The 21,153-nt window shown below is 43.2% G+C and overlaps 1 protein-coding gene across 1 annotated transcript in view; it reads right to left on the bottom strand.

Annotated features, from left to right (window-relative positions):
- Nucleotides 1-21,153, bottom strand: part of LOC117447231 (sodium/potassium/calcium exchanger 3-like) — an 88,212-nt gene that overhangs the window by 21,285 nt on the left and 45,774 nt on the right. The window contains exons 3-4 of the mRNA XM_034083945.1: nucleotides 6,894-6,970; nucleotides 1,248-1,322 (exon numbers count right to left, since the gene is read on the bottom strand). Of these exons, the coding sequence (XP_033939836.1) occupies nucleotides 1,248-1,322; nucleotides 6,894-6,970 (152 nt within the window). The remainder of the gene's footprint in view (nucleotides 1-1,247; nucleotides 1,323-6,893; nucleotides 6,971-21,153) is intronic.

Below are 21,153 nucleotides of genomic sequence, written 5' to 3'. Positions count from 1 at the left end.
GCAATACCTAAGTTTGAAAACACATTTTGATACAAACAACATAAAAGATCAATTGTTTTTTTATCTACATATGGGGTGCAGTGGCGGCTGGGCGCCGCCCTCCCTAAACCACACACAAACACATTATTATTAATAATAATAATGCTAATTAATTATATAAATTGTCAATATGTATGCGTTTAAAATATGTAATGCACCCAGAAATATGTGTAAAATATGATTTAAAAATTATTTGCGCATATATGCTTTTCCTACACTGTATGACTGAAGTGCAGTGCTGGGGCGATGGAGAAATCGGCTTTTGAGTTGGCTTTGTGTGGGCATGACGAGACTGACATTTTCCAAGGGATTGATCATCATCTTCAGATCTGGGGAGTCTTACCCAAGGATACAGCATGTCGTTGCATCCCTGGGCAAGACATCCATCCATCCATCTTCTCCCGCTTATCCGTGGTCGGGTCGCGGGGGTAGCAGTTCCAGCAGAGAGCCCCAAACTTCCTTTTCCCTGGCGACATCAACCAGCTCTGACTGGGGGATCCCAAGGCGCTCCCAGGCCAGCGAAGAAATATAATCCCTCCACCTGGTCCTAGGTCTACCCCTTGGTCTCTTCCCAGCTGGACGTGCCTGGAACACCTCCCTAGGGAGGCGCCCAGGTGGCATCCTAACTAGGTGCCCGAACCACCTCAACTGGCTTCTTTCGACGCGAAGGAGGAGCGGCTCAACTCCGAGTCCCTCCCTGATGACTGAACTTCTCACCTTATCCCTAAGGGAGACACCAGCCACCCGGCGGAGAAAACCCATCTCGGCCGCTTGTATCCGCGATCTCGTTCTTTCGGTCATGACCCATCCTTCATGACCAGAGGTGACGGTAGGAACGAAAATGGCCCGGTAGACGGAGAGCTTTGCCTTCTGGCTCAGCTCCCTTTTCGTCACAACGGTGCGGTAAAGCGACTGCAGTACCGCTCCCGCTGCTCCGATTCTCCGGCCCATCTCACGCTCCATTGTTCCCTCACTCGAGAACAAGACCCCGAGATACTTGAACTCCTTCACTTGGGGTAAGGACTCATTCCCTACTTGGAGCAAGACACTTCACCCCAAATTGCGCCTGTGAGTATTGTCCACAGTGTTTTTTACTTTTGATTTGACTGATGGCTGACTTAGTCTTTAGATTAAAATGTTAGAAACACATATTTCGGATTTGAAACTAAGTTGTCATTCCTTTTAAATGTAATTTTTGACATTCATACCTCACACAACTTCTCCAGGGAGGGGACGAAGTAATCATCACAGACGAGGGCCAGAGCGCAGAACATGTAGATGGTCTATAAAGAGAGAAGAGATACATATTACAGGAAGAACATGCTGCTTGATGTGCTTTAAACATAGGATCCTAAGGGGTGAAAAGTCCACGCTAAGAGGGTCATCAAGTGCAGCACGCTGTGGTTCATTCTGTGATATGTTTTCACTTTCCCTGCTAATCTCATGCTTGTTATGCTATCTATAACGGACCTCTGCATGTACCCTGAATGTCCAAGTATAGCATGCTTTAATATTAGATATAGATTACCATGAACAATGAAATGGGGAGTCTCGTCATGAAAGCTAAAGATTCAAAGATCTCATGCTAATGCAGTGCATTAAGGGATCCAACATCGAATATTCATGAATAACACACACACACACACACACACACACACACACACACACACACACACACACACACACACACACACACACACACACACACACACACACACACACACACACACACACACACACACACACACACACACACACACACACACACACACACACACACACACACACCAAAAAATAAATATGGTGCCCTACAATCAGCATGAGCCTCCACTTCCTTTGAAGTGTTTCTATTTGAAACATTAGACAAATAGAAATCATCACTAATCCCATTAAAGTACAAATGTATCTAATACAGGGGTGTCAAACTCAAGGCCCGGGGGCCAAATCCGGCCCGCGACTTCATTTGACGTGGCCCGGCAAGAGCTTGCAAAGAATATAATACGTTATTATGCGGTTACATGCCGACTTTACAGAAGCAGGTTTCCCATAAACAACATGTCCCACAATGCATCGCGCACTGTGACATGCGCACTGAAGAGAGAATGATTTGCCCTGGACTTCTGCTTTCAGACGTAGTTAATTACTAAGTTATTACCCTATCCGATAATAATCCAATTCAGAGGCAATAATGTAATATAATACATTATTTTGTATATATTTATATTTATATAGTTACAACCGGCCCTTTGAGAGCAACCATAATGCTAATGTGGCCCGCGATGAATTTGAGTTTGACACCCCAGATCTAACAGATACGGTCACCGCTTAACAACATGTATCAGAGGGTAAATATGCAAGTGGCTAGAATAATTCAAATATTCACTAGCCATTACAAGACATTAAGACATTTAGTTCTAACATACAGTATATAATAATGTACATTTTGGTTACCATATATTGTATAATAAGGCTTAAACCAACTCCTTAGAGGTTACTCTTACTACCACACCTGAATAACACCGGCAAATACATTCAATATTGTTGTTTTAGAAGAAATATGTTATAAACTATCATATGTGTACAAAGGCAATAAGCTAGCACTGACCACTACGGGACATGAAGTCACCTTTAATAAACAATCCTCCAAAATAAAATGTTTTGGTTTATTGTAACTGGATAAAAGGTTGTCACTGCTGTATTGAAAAGGTTTCTTTATTTCCCTGGTGTATTTCTGCAAACACAAGCTACAACCTTTCCTTGGCATCATATCATAGATAAGACCCACAGCCGGGAGAGAAGGAGACGGAGTGCAGATAAAAGACAGTATGATCAAGAGAGAAAGTGCCAGGTGGTGACGGCAGACTGACGAAGAATGTGTGAACAAAGGAATAATCCTTTGTTCCTGTTTCTGCAGTGCTGAGTCACATGAGACTTTCAATCCCTATCTCAAGCTTACTCAAATAAAATGTGTGCATACTAAATGTACATGTGTGTACATGTTTATGTTGCATGCGGACATGAAAGTCCTTAATATGGGAGTTGTGTTTCTGAGAGTCTTTTCTTAGAAGGGATGATGGCAGCCTTAATGAGCTGTGCAGAGTTGGAGGGGGGTCAGCAGGAGTACAGCTGTCGAGGGAACAGCAGCTGGAAGTCAAATACTCTGATATAAACATTCAGCTCGAACACTAAGCGTTTCAAACTTTGCTGTCTTTAATGTGAATCCAACACCAGAAAAACATGATCAATGACTGGAATAAGTTCACAGCATTTGTGACTCGTGGCCAAAGGAAGGTAGTAGCTCCATGAGTCACGGAAAAATACTGCTGAGCAAGACAGTCCACCCCCACACTGTTTCCTGGGCGCTGTACACAATACCTGCCCACTGCGCCTGATACTAGGACGGGTGATATGCAGAATCCTTGCTTAGTCTGTAGGGACTTGAAAACTGAAGGGTCGCCGGTTCAAGTCCCGGTCAGACAAAACATCAAATCTGTATAGTCCTGATGTGTATACGTAGGTTATATGTTTATTTTATGTATACACTTTGTTATTGTATACATATAGGTCCCCTTATGAAGACCAGAAACATTATATCTTTAAAAATGTGATCTCCCTTATCTCCCTTACTGACATAAACGTGTTTGCTGCAATTACCCTCATCTGGAGAGAAAGAAGATGTGCTCTGTTGGTCATATCCCCATGTGTATTACATCACCAGAAAGCCTAGGATGTTTTTCACACTATATTAGGACAAACACAAACTGCATGCGCGGTGTTTGAAATAAGGGCGTCAGTGTCATGTCCCCCACAGAGGAAACATACAAATGACTGGGTCTCAGGGGGATGTATTCTAGCTGCTCAGTAGAAAGCAGAGGTAGAAAAAAAGGCATTGATTTGCGAGTAACAAGTGCCACGAGTTCCAAAGTCAAACATCTTAAGGTGAGGTTTGATCTGTTGTCTGACTAATGTTATGCTATAAGAATGATTCACACCATATCTATCGTCTGAAGTTTTGATTGTCTTAGCAACTCCTCACTGGGGTCCCTCAGGGGTATGTCATTGGTCCCCTTATTTTCCCTTTGTACACTTATTTTGTCATTATCTCTCAAGCATCCCCTACCACAGCTACGCAGATCATACTCAACTGATTCTGTCTCTTCCCCGATCTTAAAACCAAGTGTTCCTTGTCTGGATAATCTAAACCCTAAACCTTGATAAGACAGAACTGCTTTACCTAACCAACTCAGACTGCAAGAAACTGGATGTGACACTGGACGACCAACTGTCCTTCAGTGCTAACATTGCTGCTACAGACCGCTTCTGCAGATACATCCTTTACTACATCATGAGGATACATCCCCTTTGACCAAGAGGGCATTGCAGATTCAGGTCCAGGTTCTTGTAATTTCACGCTTTGACTATTACAATTCTCTCCACTGGCTGCTCTACCTGCAAGTGCCATCCAAGTGCCGGACCAAGACTGGCTTTTCCTCTGACTAAGTTTACCCACTGCTCCTCTGCTCCCTTTACTGGCTGCCCCAAATCTGCTTCAAGACACTGGCAGTGGCCTAACAAGCTTTCAATGGATCAGGCTCATCCTTCATCCAGAACATGGTTAAACCATACACTCTAGCACTTCGCTGTGCAGCTCGCTACTCCCTCACTGCGAGAAGGACCCAGATACCCCTCATCAAAAACATGCCTGTTTGCTCTCCTTGTACCAACACGGTGTAATGAGCTGCCCACTGACACAGAACAGTACAGCAGAAAGTCTACACCTCTTTCAACACGGACTGAAGAATCAAAATTGTATTGAAGACAAATGTACTTGCAGGATTCTTACTTGTTTTACTCTGAATCTTAAAGATTGTATGTACTTATAGTAAGTTGTTATGGATAAAAGCATCAGCTAAAGAAAATGTAATGTTTACATTTAATGATTTATTGGACTGGAAAAAGTTAAAATACTGCAATAAAACTATCGTTATCAGTATATTGTAACCACTAATAAAGACTGTTTCTTTCTCAAGGCTGAGAATATACCTTCACTGTGGATGGATCACTTAGTGGGCCTATCGGGCACAGTCCCATGGACTCAAAGTGTCAGCGCAGGAGTTGCAGTTGATATATTACATGTTAAAATACATGCAGTCACAGTGGGTCAGCTTTTCTCCCAGGACTGGCCCTTATTCCAAAAACGCAAAGATTGAAAAGTAAGGCATTACAACTGTAGGACAAAGTGTGCAGGTATGAGCCCTGGTTGTCTGTCCTGAAATGCACATCAATCTCTCCAGAAAGCCAGGAACAGTAACACCTGCTGTGAAATAACAGAGTACATCATTGTCAAGGTTCGATCAAGGAAATCCTTTTTTGATGATATACTGATTGTGTTGGGCTTTGTGTTACTTTAATACCCACAGATTCAGGAAAAGGTTCTTTCCATTTGCCCTTCTGCAGGAGGAAATGGATAACTCTGAGGGTGGGCGCACTTGAAGGAATGACATTGCCTATGTCAGAAATATACTCTGCCCCATGGTCCATTGTGGAGTATACTGCTGTGTGTATGCATACAAAGTTCCCTTGAGATGCTTGAACTTCCATTAAGTCACCCCCCAGAGACGTTCAGCACAACATGAGTCATCATGTACTAGAACATTCTCCCTGCCATGTGCCAGTCATATACGAGTGATGGCAGAGGGGCTGCATCATAGCCTTGACCTTGCATATTGACCCCTGCTGGGCAACACTTGAGAGGCCAGTGGGGGGGGTGGTCATGCATGCACTGAAGCAATACTGCCAGAGGAGAGGATGGGCGGAGCAGAGGGCTGGGGGGAGGTAGGGAGAGGGGGAAAGGAAAGGGAGGAGGGGAGAAAAGAGGAGAATCAGGGGCTATTCAGAGTAAAGTGTTATGAGAGAGTCAGAGTTAAGAGTCAGAGCTGGGAGTCTCAGGGGACGAAAGAGTCAGAGCAGAAAGTCAGAAGAGAGTCTGAAAGGAGGGCAGAATGAGACAAGAGGGGAGAAGAGTCAGAAGAGGGTGAGAGCAGAATGAGACAACGGGGGAGAAGTGTCAGAAGAGGGTGAGAGCAGAATGAGACAAGAGGGGAGAAGAGTCAGAAGAGGGTGAGAGCAGAATGAGACAAGAGGGGAGAAGAGTCAGAAGAGGGTGAGAGCAGAATGAGACAAGGGGGGAGAAGAGTCAGAAGAGGGTGAGAGCAGAATGAGACAAGAGGGGAGAAGAGTCAGAAGAGAGTCAAAGAAGAGAGTCAGAGCAGAGAGTGTCAGAGGGGTGAGTCAGAGTCTTAGCAGAGAGGGGAGTCAGAGAGAAGTAGGGCAGAAGACAGGAGAGTCAGAGCAGAGTCAGAAAAAAGGCAGTCAGATGAGAGTCAAAGCAAAGAGTCAGAGATAAAGAGTCACAAAGAGAAGAGTCAGAGATAAAGAGTCACAAAGAGAAGAGTCAGAGATAAAGAGTCACAAAGAGAAGAGTCAGAGATAAAGAGTCACAAAGAGAAGAGTCAGAGATAAAGAGTCACAAAGAGAAGAGTCAGAGATAAAGAGTCACAAAGAGAAGAGTCAGAGATAAAGAGTCACAAAGAGAAGAGTCAGAGCAGAGAGGAATGGGGAGTCGAGGCACAGGACAGCCGAGAGGAGAGTGTGCATGATGATAGACTTTGCCCATGCTAATTGTAATGGAGGAACATGTACCGGGCCAGTGTGGCTCAGTAGAGCGCTGTGGTACAGAGGAGGATGACACATCAGGCATTGGAGAAACACACAACTTGTTAGTGATGTGTTGGTGTTGGTCTTTGCGGGACACAGACGCACATCAACATGGATGCAGGGGGACGGGCACTTACACACAGCACGTGCAGGGCCACAGCTCCCTCTGTCCGCTCCTGGTGTGTGAACAGGTCTGTGGGGAACTCGTGCAGCGCTGCAAGAGAAAGACACATGGGGTTAGAACAGTTCACATACAGTGGTGTGTGTGTGTGTGTGTGTGTGTGTGTGTGTGTGTGTGTGTGTGTGTGTGTGTGTGTGTGTGTGTGTGTGTGTGTGTGTGTGTTGCTGCAGAGTGTGCTGTAGGGATCACGTTTCCAATGCACACCAGAGGTCAACCCTATGAGAAAATAAACATGTGTACTGATGAGGAGCCTTGCCCAGAGAGAACCTTGCCCAGTCACACTGTGCCCTGCCAAGGACTGTGTATGAGCATGCTTCCTCAGAGAGTGACAACAGGAGACTAGGGACATTGAAAAAGTGACGACTAGGATGAAGGGAGGGCGAAGAGGAGAGCATTGTAAAAATAGAGCCAGGGGTATTTAGGGTAACTGGGATGAAGACCACAGAGAGAAAGCCGCAACGTGCACACGCTGCTTCGCTGCATGGGTGTGTGAGCACAGCGGAGAGAGAGAGCAACTGTGTGTGAGCAGCAGATAACGAGAGCAGCATGGAGTGGAAAGTTGGCACACAGAGCATGTGTGAAGGAAAGCAGAAGGACGTGAAAAGGGGGGAGTTTTAAATGTGGCCTGAGTTATTCTACCCTTCTTCTGCGTGACTTCCTGACATCTCCCCCTCTCAGCCCCATAGCCCCCCCCCCCCGGCTGCCAAGACCAGCGACAGGCTGCTGGAGAGTGATGAGGAGCCTTCGCCTCTCAGACGTCCGGGCACAGGCTACTGATAACGCCCGTTACATATTTCAGCACCTACACTATTCCAAGGGCAGAGCGATGAGAGAGAGACCAGCATATTAAGTTACTACACAAGTATGCAACAACGATGGTGAGATACAAGTTTACAAAGTGTCCAAGACATGCCAAAGACATCATACCAGAATGCTGTGGTCCCACGGACATGATGCTACTCTCTGAAACGTCTTCTTCAATATGGTTGCGTGTGAATGTTAAATATTGTGTGAAAGTGAGAGTCCTGGTTGGGTAAGCATTCCACGCAGGACTGAGCAAAGACACGTGCAGCCTTTGTTTGCATGCAGGTAAACAGTCTGTGCGGAGAGCGAAGGAAACAGAACCCATCGGCCCAAATCACTCAACCCAACGACTGTCTTCCAAAGCTTCTTTTTCATTAGTTTGTAAACTGACTTTTGTGAAGGAAACATCTGGAGGTCGATGTTGTCTTTCATGTTGTCCTCATTCACAGCGTGAGCTACACGTGTGTTCTGTATATCAAGCTATGTCAACGTGTGTGAGTTCCAAGTAGAATCAATACGTATTAAGAGCGAAGAGTTCCGTTGAGGAGTCCTCCCGGCTGATCAAGAACCCCCCGCTTCACGCTGTGCTCCACGATCACCCGGTCTGGTGTTCTTTTTTAATACTGACCGCATCGCTGCACAATTCCCCTCACCACCAACCTCTGAAATGTCCCAATTGACCAATTAGAATCGAGTATTCAACTAAGCAGTGTAATAAAACAAGACATAGGTTTAAATCAGGAGCATCAAGGTTACATCAAAGGCATCTTACAGAGCGGAGGATGCCTTCTGCGTCCTTCATGGCCACTTGAGAGACAGGCCACTTGAGAGACAGGTAGGCCAACAAGAGGTGGTGAAACCAATGAAGGGATACACTAAATAAGTTAGGCGCGGTTGCGTAGCTTATCATTCCACCTACTGTTGGTCTTATGTCAGCCTAACCTCCTTGACAACATAATGCAATGGAAACAATCCAAGCAGAAGGAATAGTTCCCACTTTCCCACTGCCCTCCCACTCTCCGCGTGTCGTACCATGCTGACCTATTTGCATCTGCAGCGTCTCACTGTGTTGGAGTGGCTGCAGTTAACTTTCTTAACACGATGCAGGGCCCGCCTGTAAAGAGCCACGGCGGGTACGAAGCAGCAGAGCAGATGGATGTGTTTCATATTTACTGTTCCAAGCCGGTGTTAGCAAGCACACATTCAATACAGCCCGGCTAGTGACTGCAGGGAAACAACGAGCAGCTCTCATGACAGGCATTACAACTTACTGTAGATGAGAGAAAGACGATACTTGTAAATGGTAAATGGACTGTACTTATGTCGCGCTTTATCCAGACTTTAAGACCCCTCAAAGCGCTTTACATACTACATGCCTTTCACCCATTCACACTGAGCAGTGTATGTTAGGACACGCACTAACATTCACACACATTCACACACCGTTGGCCATCGGGAGCAACTCAGGGTTAAGTATCTTGCCCAAGGACATCGACATGTTGACTGCATGGGCTGGGATCGAACCCACAACCTTCTGGTGGAAAGACGACCGCACTCCCTCGCAGCCACAGTCGCCCTAGTGTCTAGGGCTGGACCATCGGGCCAACACGTCTTATTTTAGATCAATGTTTTGATGTTTAGTAACTTTCTTTTGCAAGGATATACTGGAGTACACAGGATATACTGGAGTACACAGGATTCACTGGAGTACACAGGATATACTGGAGTACACAGGATTCACTGGAGTACACAGGATATACTGGAGTACACAGGATTCACTGGAGTACACAGGATATACTGGAGTACACAGGATAGGGGAGAGTGGGGTAAGTTGAGCCATTTTTTAGTTATGCTGTCCTCTAAGCAAAGACAAATGACACATAGTAAAAATGAAAACACACACCTATAGTTCAGGATGTCTCCTATCAATGGCAATGATAAGAATTCATATTTGATCAAGGGCAGTGAAAATATTACTTCTTTAAAAAAAAAAGTTTTGTGGCTCAACTTGCCCCAGTGTAGGGGTATGTTGATCCAGGTCAGGGGGTAAGTTGAACCACTGTTCAAACTTGGGCATATCTGTTCAAACCTGGGCATACCTACGACAAATCTTAAAGGTAACTATAAACTATAAATAACAAACCAAATACCAGCTTAGTTTTTCAAATATTTGTAATATAAATTTCGATTGAATTGATTGATTTTTTTTAACATGTTAAAAGGAAAAGTAATCATACAAATGGTGATACAATTTCATACATCTTACCAATCAAACACAGGGTAAATTCAACTTTAAATGTAGCCTACAATGAGCTCTTATTTTCAACTTGGCCTACTTTCATTCATTTCTCCATTGAAAAACTGGCTCAACTTACCCCAAGGCCCGTGGTTCACTTTACCCCATCGCCACCATTTTAGAAAAAATAGCCTAGCATTACAATTCAGAGTCATATTTGACTTAATGATTCACATGGTTTAATACACTGCTAACACATCAACATATACAATATAAGTGTTTAAACCTGGATACTTTTTTTTTGACATGACAGCCGATATAGCTGACATCTAGAAAATGTACTTTGACGTTTACTTACCAGAACACAATGAGGATCTCTCTTTCACAGGCAAGGAGAAATGGGAGGAGCTTGCATAATTTCTGGTCACGTGATTACAACTATAAGGCGTTGCTTGGTTACAGGGGGTGGTTCAACTTACCCACTGGCTCAACTTACCCCTCTCTCCCCTATACTGGACTACACTGGATTCACTGTAAAAAAAAAAGGCAATTACAAAACTAATTCTATAGTATGAAAAAATACAACATTGGATACAGTCAACATTTAATAGAGCGCCCTTTAATGTAGGCAGCACTTACATTTCAACCCAGCTTTTGAAATGTAAGATAGATGTTGTACTCTTCACGACTTACATTTTGAACACAACCTGAACAACACACTACAGGCCTTGCCTAAGAAAACGGACGTTACAAATGTCACGGTCGTACTGATCTAGAGTATGAGAGTCAGAAAACCCAACAAACTAAAACAACCTCAACACCAATTACTGCATGTTTTGAGAAATGTGAAGTGGGAATATTATGCTCATTTAGTGCCTCTACTGCGACACGTCTGCATGCTTTAATGTTCCAAAAGCTCTTTAATGTATAGGGCCGGCCGTCTCTGTTGTGATTGGTCAACTGATATGTCCTGCCTCTTAGTAAATAATGTACAATTGGTTGGAGTGCTAGCCAACAGAAGCGCCATTGTTACATAGTGATGTCACTATGTTACGGAAGTGAACAAAGGAGTCAAATGGAGGCGTTTCAGGCAGGTGGGGAGTGTGTGAGAGAGAAACTCTCTGTGGAGGGGAATTTGCAGACCACTTAAAAGCCTATATAATACACTGCAGGAAAGGGGGAACCCCAAAAGCATAATAGAGCCCCATTAAGTCCAATGCTTGCTGTAAGCATGCTGGACCCTTCCCCGCCTCAGCCTCCAGACCGGGATGAGGACTTGATGCTCACCTCAGGGCTAGCCCTCCTGACACAGCAGTTGGGAACCAAGACACAGGAACCTTACCTGGGTGACTGTTATGCCCTGGCTCAGAAGGCCACAACAGAGAGGACACACACCATATCAACAGTCAGAAAAAGATGTTTATTAAAGCAAGTGATTCAAATTAGCCAAATGAATCAAGTGCAAGACAAGTAAAGCATGAGGTGTGAACGTCAGTGGTATCAGTAAGGTGACTGCAGGGTGAGGATTGCATGAACATGTAGTGTGAGGGTGTGGAAGTGCACAAAGTAAAACAACTGAAATCACTAATAACATACCGTACTTTTCGGACTATATAAGCCGCGACTTTGTGTACATCTAACGGCCACTAGGGGACCTCCTAAATCTATGGATTTTACAGGTAAAATGAACCACCTGTAACACCATGGGCTCTATGACCGGTCCGCGCCCGCCACCTCTAAGGGCGGGCTCCAGCAGGAAAAGCTGGAGGCGGGAAAAGAGTGAGACAGGTCGCGCGCCAAAGTAAAAGTGGAACCGAGAGACAGAACGAGAGCAAGGCAGACGGACAATTTAGCTGCTGCGGCTTAAATGCAGGTGCGCTTTATAGTCCGAAAAGTACGGTACTCTTCCGAACCGGGTGCCTGTATCAGAAAGCAGAGAGGGGCAGAGAGGCTTTGAATAGCTGCAGGGCACCAGACCCAGGTGCCCCGAGTTACAGTAATCAATGCAGCTGGGTGCAGCCACACCCTCTCCAGACGACCCCACAGGGGCATCACAGTGACAAACTGACATCTACAGTTTACATGTACTACTTGTTGACCCATCTGCTTATATGTATCTGTATTCTCATCCAGATACGTGTTGTGGGGAGGATTGGTTATTTTCATCATAGCTTTTGCAAATTGCATTTTATTTAGGGCTGCACAATTTGGGAACAGGTGGTAAGGGAACATATCGTTGTGAGTGATTGCGATATGAATCACGGTTGGCTAAAGGGTACGATAATTTTTTAAACGTTCACATTACCGTTGGAGAAATATTTTAACGATGATGTTCTGATATTTTAAGAGGAACAGTGCCAAACAAGACATTCTGTATTACGTTTTTAGAATGCTGTTTGTAGGCTAGTATAGTGATTCTCTGCAGCACTACAACACTTCCATAAGAAAGATATTTTCACAGATTCGGCCTTAACCATATTCCAGGTTTAATGCCATCTGGATTTTGCACCAATCCATGTAGCGATTTTCGATTCACTCTAGATGAATTGTGAAGCCCTAGTTCCATAGAACATGCCAAATAGAATCGCCAGACATTCTGTAGTGAAACATGAGGAAAGACAAGACTGTAAACAAACTAACAAACTTTACAGAGTGCTGAAGCTGACTTTCTCCTCGAGTCTTCAAAGAGCCGGCATTACAACCCATGGCGCTAATTAATGTTGGAAGAAGCATGCAGCCGATTCCCCAGGAGAGGTAGTAAGGACATGAGCAGAGGTGATGCAGAACCGCACTCTCCCACGAGGAACCCACTGAAGTCCTTTAAGTAAACAAGGTGTGTTATACACTACGCTGCTCAGCGCCTAGCTCTGTCACGTGGAGTAGAAACCAAACCCAGAGACGAGAAAACAAAAACCGTGTTGTGGGAATTAAAAAGGTGAATAATGGCAAATCGATTGCCATTATACACATTTTTCAACGGCCACAATTGAAGTATGCATCTCAGAGGTGTGTGGGGAATATACTGATAATAGTTTCTGATAAGCGGCACCCTCTATTCTCAGACTTGTATACAATGCCCAATGATGCAGGGGATCTGGGTACTGGGAAAAGGAAGAGGTGCTATTTTTCACATCCCTCTTTACATGGCAACCAACGGGGAATTGGACTAAGATACTTCCATCAAACTCTTTCTGTGAAAAGACATGTTTTAAAGAGATCTTAGGAGAGACCTGGTTTGATGGTATTGATGCATCCAAATAAAGAAAGACGCAGTCTCCAACAGATCATCTTACAAATTAGGTTTTTTTGTGCAAATTCTGTCAATTGTAATGATTCACATTTCCCAATTGGATTGGTTTAATAGAAATGTGATTGTTTATACTAATAGCAAGGGCTCAATACAGACTGCAAAGAGCTGAGGGCTTTGCCCAGGCACCATCTGTCCTGGTTTGTGAGGATAAAGAATGTTGTTTTAACTACCAAACTTCAATTCTTGAAAGACTTTCGCTATATAGTACGGAGCCCCTAAAGGTTCATGGAAAACAAAACAGTATCTCGTGCGAACGATATACTGATATACTTTCTCATTCGCACAAGATCTTATGGTTCGACACATCGAGCTGCCCGATTATTACGCCATATTATTAGTTTTATGAAGAAGATGTCCGGTCGCCAGGGCGTGCGTGCGTGCGTGTGCGTGTACGAGTGCAAGAAATATATATGCAACACAGTAAAACTCGGCCACTCGTGTTGGATAGGCTGGCATGACTGGCTGTGTTCAATAGGGCTGATGTGTTGGGTGGAATGACATGAATGCGTTCAATTTCAAATTGTTCAAAAAAATACACATCAATAGTGATGAAAAACCTTGTTTCATTTATATTTGTTCAAGATAAACAATTTTATCACAAAGAACGAGAAGAACTTGTATTGATAAATGTGATCTAACAGAGGTAAATGGCAAATATTAACCGTATATGCTTAAGCAATACATGTCTATATTGCTTGTAATTGAGATAAAGTAAACATCTGTTAAGTACTTTTACGAAAATTGCTGTATTGATTTAAAAAAAAAAAACAATAATGCAGTTGGTCCACCAGAACATTGGAGAACACCAGAACACCAGAACATTGGAGAACACAAGAACACCAGAACATTGGAGAACACCAGAACATTGGAGAACACCAGAACATTGGAGAACACCAGAACACCAGAACATTGGAGAACACCAGAACATTGGAGAACACCAGAACACCAGAACATTGGAGAACACAAGAACACCAGAACATTGGAGAACACCAGAACATTGGAGAACACCAGAACATTGGAGAACACCAGAACATTGGAGAACACCAGAACACCAGAACATTGGAGAACACCAGAACATTGGAGAACACCAGAACATTGGAGAACACCAGAACACCAGAACATTGGAGAACACCAGAACATTGGAGAACACCTGAACACCAGCACATTGGAGAACACCAGAACATTGGAGAACACCAGAACACCAGAACATTGGATAACACCAGAACATTGGAGAACACCAGAACATTGGAGAACACCAGAACACCAGAACATTGGATAACACCAGAACATTGGAGAACACCAGAACATTGGAGAACACCAGAACACCAGAACATTGGAGAACACCAGAACACCAGAACATTGGATAACACCAGAACATTGGAGAACACCAGAACACCAGAACATTGGATAACACCAGAACATTGGAGAACACCAGAACACCAGAACATTGGAGTAACACAAACATGAACAGCACACAAGGGTTAATTAGATGTCTGACCCTGCATGCTGTCGACCAGGGCACTGTAATCTGGTGTGTATCCCGAGAGGTTCACTCTGATGAATTATTATTGGCTGCCCTCTGCCCTCCCTGGAAGACATCACCAGGTCTCGCTGCCTCAGGAGGACCAGTTCCATCCTGAAGGACTCATCCCACCCAGCCCGTCATCTGTTCGACCTGCTGCCCTCGGGCCGGCGCTACCGTTCACTGAAAGCCCGCACCTCCAGACTCACAAACAGTTTCTTCCCATGGGCCATTAGGACATTAAACACACACAAATAACTCCCCACATCCCCACTGTGCAATAATCCTGGTCTGTTTTTATGTATACTGTAATATTTATCATATATATATATTTTAGCATAATTCTATTTTATTCATCTATTTATTTATTTATTAATCCTGGTCATCTACTTGACGATCCGAAGCTGTGTGCACTACTTGCTGGTCGTAACTGTCAGACCTTTTATTTTGTGTTTTAATATGTCTGTTTTTAAAGCACTCGCTGGAGCAGCAACCATGAATCTCGTTGTATATATGTACAATGACAATAAAAGCTTTTGAATTGAATTGAATGCAGTCATCCAGGTGGGCCTCAGTGACACGAGTTCAGAACTTGGACTTGATAAAGTTCATGTCAGAAAAGGCAGATTCGCACAGGTATGTTGAGCCAAACAGCGTAGCACATTTCATGGCTCCTGTGCTAATGTTGGGGAACTTCTTTGCATCCACAAGCTTCCAGAAAAAGACTTATGTGACTTCAACTGGATGTCATTTTGCAGACTGAGAATGTCCATCTCCAAATCAACAGCACTGAGATTGAACACCTCACCCATCTGTTCAGAAATGTCACATATGTCCACATCCATGAAGGGGTTTGAAATAAATGTGGCACACGGCTTCAGCCTCGAAAAATGTCCGTGAATCTGTCCTTAAACTCCTGACCCAGCCTGGTCAAGAGGTCTCTGTATTTCTGGATGTCCATGGCCCCAGGCGCAGTATCATTTTCTTCCAGCATTTTGTGCACAGAGGGCAAGTGCTGCATTTTCCTTTGCTCCACTTGTTGGAGAAACAGGCCCAGTTTTGCCTTGACAGCACTAATCATTTCACTGATTGTCTTCCCCTTGCCTTGCAATTCGCAGTTCAGGTTGTTTAATTTCTCTGTCACATCTGCTAGAAATGCCAGGTCCAGTGTCAGACAGCAGTTGTATCCTCATTTCTTGCTTCCATGAAAGCTTTGATTTCTGTCAGAAGTGCCAACAAAGTATGCAGGATTTTTCCTCTGCTAAGCCATCTGATTTCTGTATGCAGAAAAAGATCGCCATATTCTGATGACAGTTCTTCCAAAAATAACTTGAAACTTCGATGTTGTTTGGCCTGTGCTCGAATATAATTTATTATATTTATGACAGGTGTCATGACATGATCAAACCCCATGACTTTGGCACAAAGGGACTGTTGGTGGATGATGCAATGATAGTTAAAAAAAACAAGGAAAATCCGGGTCTGCTAGTTTTGCCGTTTGCAATTAAACCATTTTAAATAACCCAATTTGTGTTCTGTAAACCTGAAAAGGATATTCCTTTGTTTTTGTCCCCTTCGTAAGAAATTAAAATCAATGTTTAATGACTCAATCAATGTTCATTTGATACTATCGACCATGATATCCTATTGCAAAGACTAGAGCACTTAGTTGGCATACAGGGAACTGCTTTAGGCTGGTTTAGGTCCTATCTATCTGAACGCTCTCAGTTTGTACGTGTTAACGATGAATCTTCCACGCAACCAAAGTTAGCCATGGAGTGCCACAGGGCTCAGTGCTCGGACCTATTTTGTTCACATTATATATGCTTCCGTTAGGCAATATTATAAGGAATCATTCTGTAAACTTTCATTGTTATGCGGATGATACTCAACTATATTTATCAATCAAGCCTGATGAAATTAATCATCTAAATAAAATTCAAGACTGCCTTAAGGACTTAAAAACGTGGATGACCTTAAACTTTTTGATGTTAAACACGACCAAAACTGAAGTTATTGTACTTGGCCCGAAGAATCTACGAAACAAATTATCTAAAGACATACTAACTATGGATGGCATTAATTTGGCCTCCAGTGAGACTGTAAGGAATCTTGGTGTTATATTTGATCAGGATTTATCCTTTAACGCCCACATAAAATCAATTTCAAGGACCGCCTACTTCCATCTACGTAACATTGCAAAAATCAGGCATATCTTGCCTCAAAACGATGCAGAGAAACTAGTCCATGCATTTGTTACTTCTAGGCTGGATTATTGTAACTCTTTATTATCAGGGAGTACCAAGAAGTCAATCAAGTCGCTTCAGCTGATTCAAAATGCTGCGGCTCGTGTACTAACCAGAGTTAGGAAAAGGGACCACATTACTCCTGTTCTGGCTGCCTTACACTGGCTCCCTATAGAACACAGGATAGAATTTAAAATTCTTCTTCTCGCCTACAAAGCCCTTAATGGGCAGGCGCCATCTTACCTTAAAGAACTCATTATACCCTACTGTCCTACTAGGGCATTGCGTTCCAAGAATGCAGGGTTGTTGGTTGTTCCTAGAATCTCTAAAAGTACAATGGGAGCCAGAGCCTTTTCTTATCAAGCTCCACATTTGTGGAATCAGCTTCCAGTTTGTGTTCGGGCGGCAGACACCCTATCCGTTTTTAAGAGTGCGCTTAAGACCTTCCTTTTTGATAAAGCTTATAGTTAGGGCTGATTAGATTCAGCCCCTAGTTTTGCTGATATAGGCTTAGTTTGTCGGGGGACATCTTACTTCTTCCTTCTCTCTGTCTATACCCGTGTACTCTCATGTTCCGATTAACCCAGCTTCCCCAAATGTCTTTCTTTTTGGTGTCTATATACGCTGGGATCCGGAGTCATGGATGATCCTGCGGTCCTGTGTCCTGGATCGCGAGCGCTGGATCTTGAGTCGTGGCTGTGGTCCTGGATCATAGGTCCTGGATGGATATCCTCGTGGATTCATCTTCCTATTATACACACATGCATTTCCAAACATTTGGACTACCTATGTTGCAAATGTATTATCTTTTCAATTTACACACGGCATCTATTGCACGTCTGTCCGTCCTGGGAGAGGGATCCCTCCTCTGTTGCTCTCCCTGAGGTTTCTCCCATGTTTCCCTTTAAACTGGGTTTTCTTTGGAAGTTTTTCCTTGTACGATGTGAGGGTCTAAGGACAGAGGGTGTCGTATTGTCATACTGATATTCTGTACACACTGTGAAGACCACTGAGACAAATGTAACATTTGTGATATTGGGCTATATAAATAAACATTGATTGATTGATTGAATGACGTTATTTAGTTTAAACATACATTAAGCTTAAGACTGTTTTATTCTGAAAACATTTCCGGTTAGCATTCGTCAGTGGCTAACGTTGTTGCTAAAGTTTATTTTGAAAAGCTTTACCGGAAGAAGTCTCCGGAATATCAACAGTGAGCTTAACTTCCGGTTTTGTGTTAACAACGATTACAGCCGTTAAAATGCATTAAATAAAAAGTCATGAAAGAGAGTATGGGGAGAAGAGCCGTGTGGAGTTATACAATGAAGAACACAACGTCTAAATCCTCTGTTATGCGCGATATCCGACATAGAAGACCGAGGCGGGAGGACCCCCTGCGTTGCCAGCCGCCATCGAAGAGGAGGAGCCAAATGATGAGATATATAGAGAGGTGAGGGAGATTTGAATGACTGGTTTGGGCAGTAGATAGGCTCTTTGACCCGCCAGGACACAACTTACATTTAACAGAAACTTTATTTTCTTTGTGCTCGACAAAAGTGAAATAGTGAGAATATCTCCAGGTGGAAAAACTAGACTTGAGCTCCGCCGCCGCCATGATAGTCTTGTTAGTAAACAACACAAACACGCCCACAGCGCGTCTCCGCATGTGACACAGGAAGTATTTAAGTACATTTACTCAAGTACTGTACTTAAGTACAGTTCTCATCTCTGTTCGCCAGGCTGTTGACTATATAAAAAAACTAACGCAGTAACGGAGTAACGCACCATGTAGTAACGGTAACTGAGTTACTGAATTTAAAAAGTAATGCGTTAGAGTACTAGTTACTGCCAAAAATAACGGCGTTACAACGCGTTACTTTGTAACGCGTTAGTCCCAACACTGATGTTTAGTCATTTCATTTAGTCACTTGTTAGCAACCTGCGTTTTTTATGAGATATTAAAGTACGGAAATTCACGAGTGAGGTATTTTCTGACATATTTTATTTATTTCACAGGTCCAAAAAACCATTCAATTGATAATATGTTTAGTCTTTTCAGGGTTTTAGGACTCATTGCTGCACCACTCTAAATGGCCCCTGATGTATGATCACAATGCCCATTCAGGAATTTGATAGACGATTGTTGATAATAAACAATTTGTTTTAAAGCTTATCAAATTAAATGACGAGCATGCTCAAACAGACGCATTCACATCAGTCCACTTTGATCGGTTTCATCAATAACAGCGCCACTGCCTGATAAGTTTGCTCCACTTTAATGGTCTAAACACAAACTCCATAGCAACAGAGTGAGTGTCTTCTTGAGGCAGAGTGTGTTTAAGTGGCAGGAGGGGAGAGGTGGGCAAAAATAATAGACTGCGAGGCTTAACAAGGAGGGAGTCGCTACACTGCCGCTGCTCTGGGTAACATTAGTGATGGCGTTTGATGTTCTACACGCAGAGCACAGGCCAGGATGCTGTGCATTATGCATTATGTTGGGATCGGTGTTGGTGTGTTGGTGTGTTGGGGGTTGTAACGTGATTCTATTTTATTACGGAGCATTTTCTATCAGCTCAGATTTTATTCCTGCTTTTCTTAACTGTAGTATGTGCACATCTGTTTCATTGATGGTGTATACTAGGCTACTGCCTGAATATGCTTCATGAAAGGCAGGGTTTCCTATCAATAACATTTCTGAGCAGAGGACACATTTTTGATACTAAATATCTTGGTTATTTCTTTTCTTCGGTAACATTGTTCTGTGTTCCTATCCATTTTATTGATATTTGATATTGAGGTTATCCAAAAGTAACTGAAAGTAATTGATACTCAGATTAGATACTGTAATTGTAACGTAATACATTTTTAGTTACCCTCTCAACCCTGCCAACGTGCAAAGACCCACACACACACCAATAATAAAGCCAGTGAGTTTCCACTGTTTCCCTTTCTGCAACCATCCCGGTGTCCCTGTTCTTCTTCACTACGCGCACTCAGTGGCAGTCAATGTATCAATCAGCAATCAGGCTCCAGCTTGCTGCGGGACACATTCTGCCTCCGTCCGCTTCATTTCCCTGCTGCACCTCCCTGCACCATCCCATGCCCGTATAATTTACCAGGCAATTTGGAAGGAGCCACTGTGAGCCGCTGAGGGCACCGAATGGAATTGTAGCATGACTTCTGTTTGGCTTGTTTTTCTTGTGCTGGAGCTCCGAGACACCCTTTTCCTTCATAATAGCTTCGGTTTCGTAAACTTTTTTGCCAAATAGAATTTGTGTCCTACATTCATCCTTTTCTGGCCAGTATGGTTAGGTATGGTATACATCATTTTATCCGATTACTACACTTAAATCTCCTCAATAATAAACAATTCTATCATGTTCCTTTATATTTATTGCGGCTGCCATGACCAGGAGATTAAAAAGGTCGGTGCAGTGATGTGACATATTTGTGTTGGCTGATGCGGAAGTTAGCATAGCTAGAGCTCCCACGAGGGCTCATCAAAAGGCAATGGGATTGTTCCATTGGATTTTGAAATATTGTAAAGATCTTTGGAAACCAACATATAATGATACTTGTTTTATATGGCAAGATAATCTCCACATATTAACAACACTAAAGATATGTGTAGCATATGAGGTGCTTAAGGTTAAAAATCCCATTCGTAAGCTATAAAATAACTACATAAGAGGCTACTATTCAGCGTGATAAAGTTTAGTAGTCACCACTATTTTTCTGACACATAAAAGCTTTGGACATTCACCAGTTTTGTATTTACCGACGTATTTTATGTTGTGGAACCAAACGTGAAAATCTCTTCAGCTTGTGTAAACCACAGATCTTATTTCAAGCATCTTACCAAAAACACATCAAAATGGACTTTGAGGTGTTGGAGTCCGACGTGCTAATATGCTAACTCATTTCCAGGTTGTAAGACTCATTCCTGCACCACTCCATTCCTAGTTTTCAGACAGCTGAAAGGCAAAACAATGATTAAGCACGACCATTAACAATGGGAACTCCATAGAGCTCCCTCCGAACCTGTTTAAGTTTCATCTTTAACAACACAAATTGCCTCTCAAAAAAGAAATAGAC

The sequence above is a fragment of the Pseudochaenichthys georgianus genome, chromosome 1 (assembly GCF_902827115.2).
Source record: "Pseudochaenichthys georgianus chromosome 1, fPseGeo1.2, whole genome shotgun sequence".
NCBI classification, from domain to species: domain Eukaryota; kingdom Metazoa; phylum Chordata; class Actinopteri; order Perciformes; family Channichthyidae; genus Pseudochaenichthys; species Pseudochaenichthys georgianus.
Note: the sequence above shows the minus strand (reverse complement) of the source record. Positions and strands in the feature narration are given on the sequence as shown.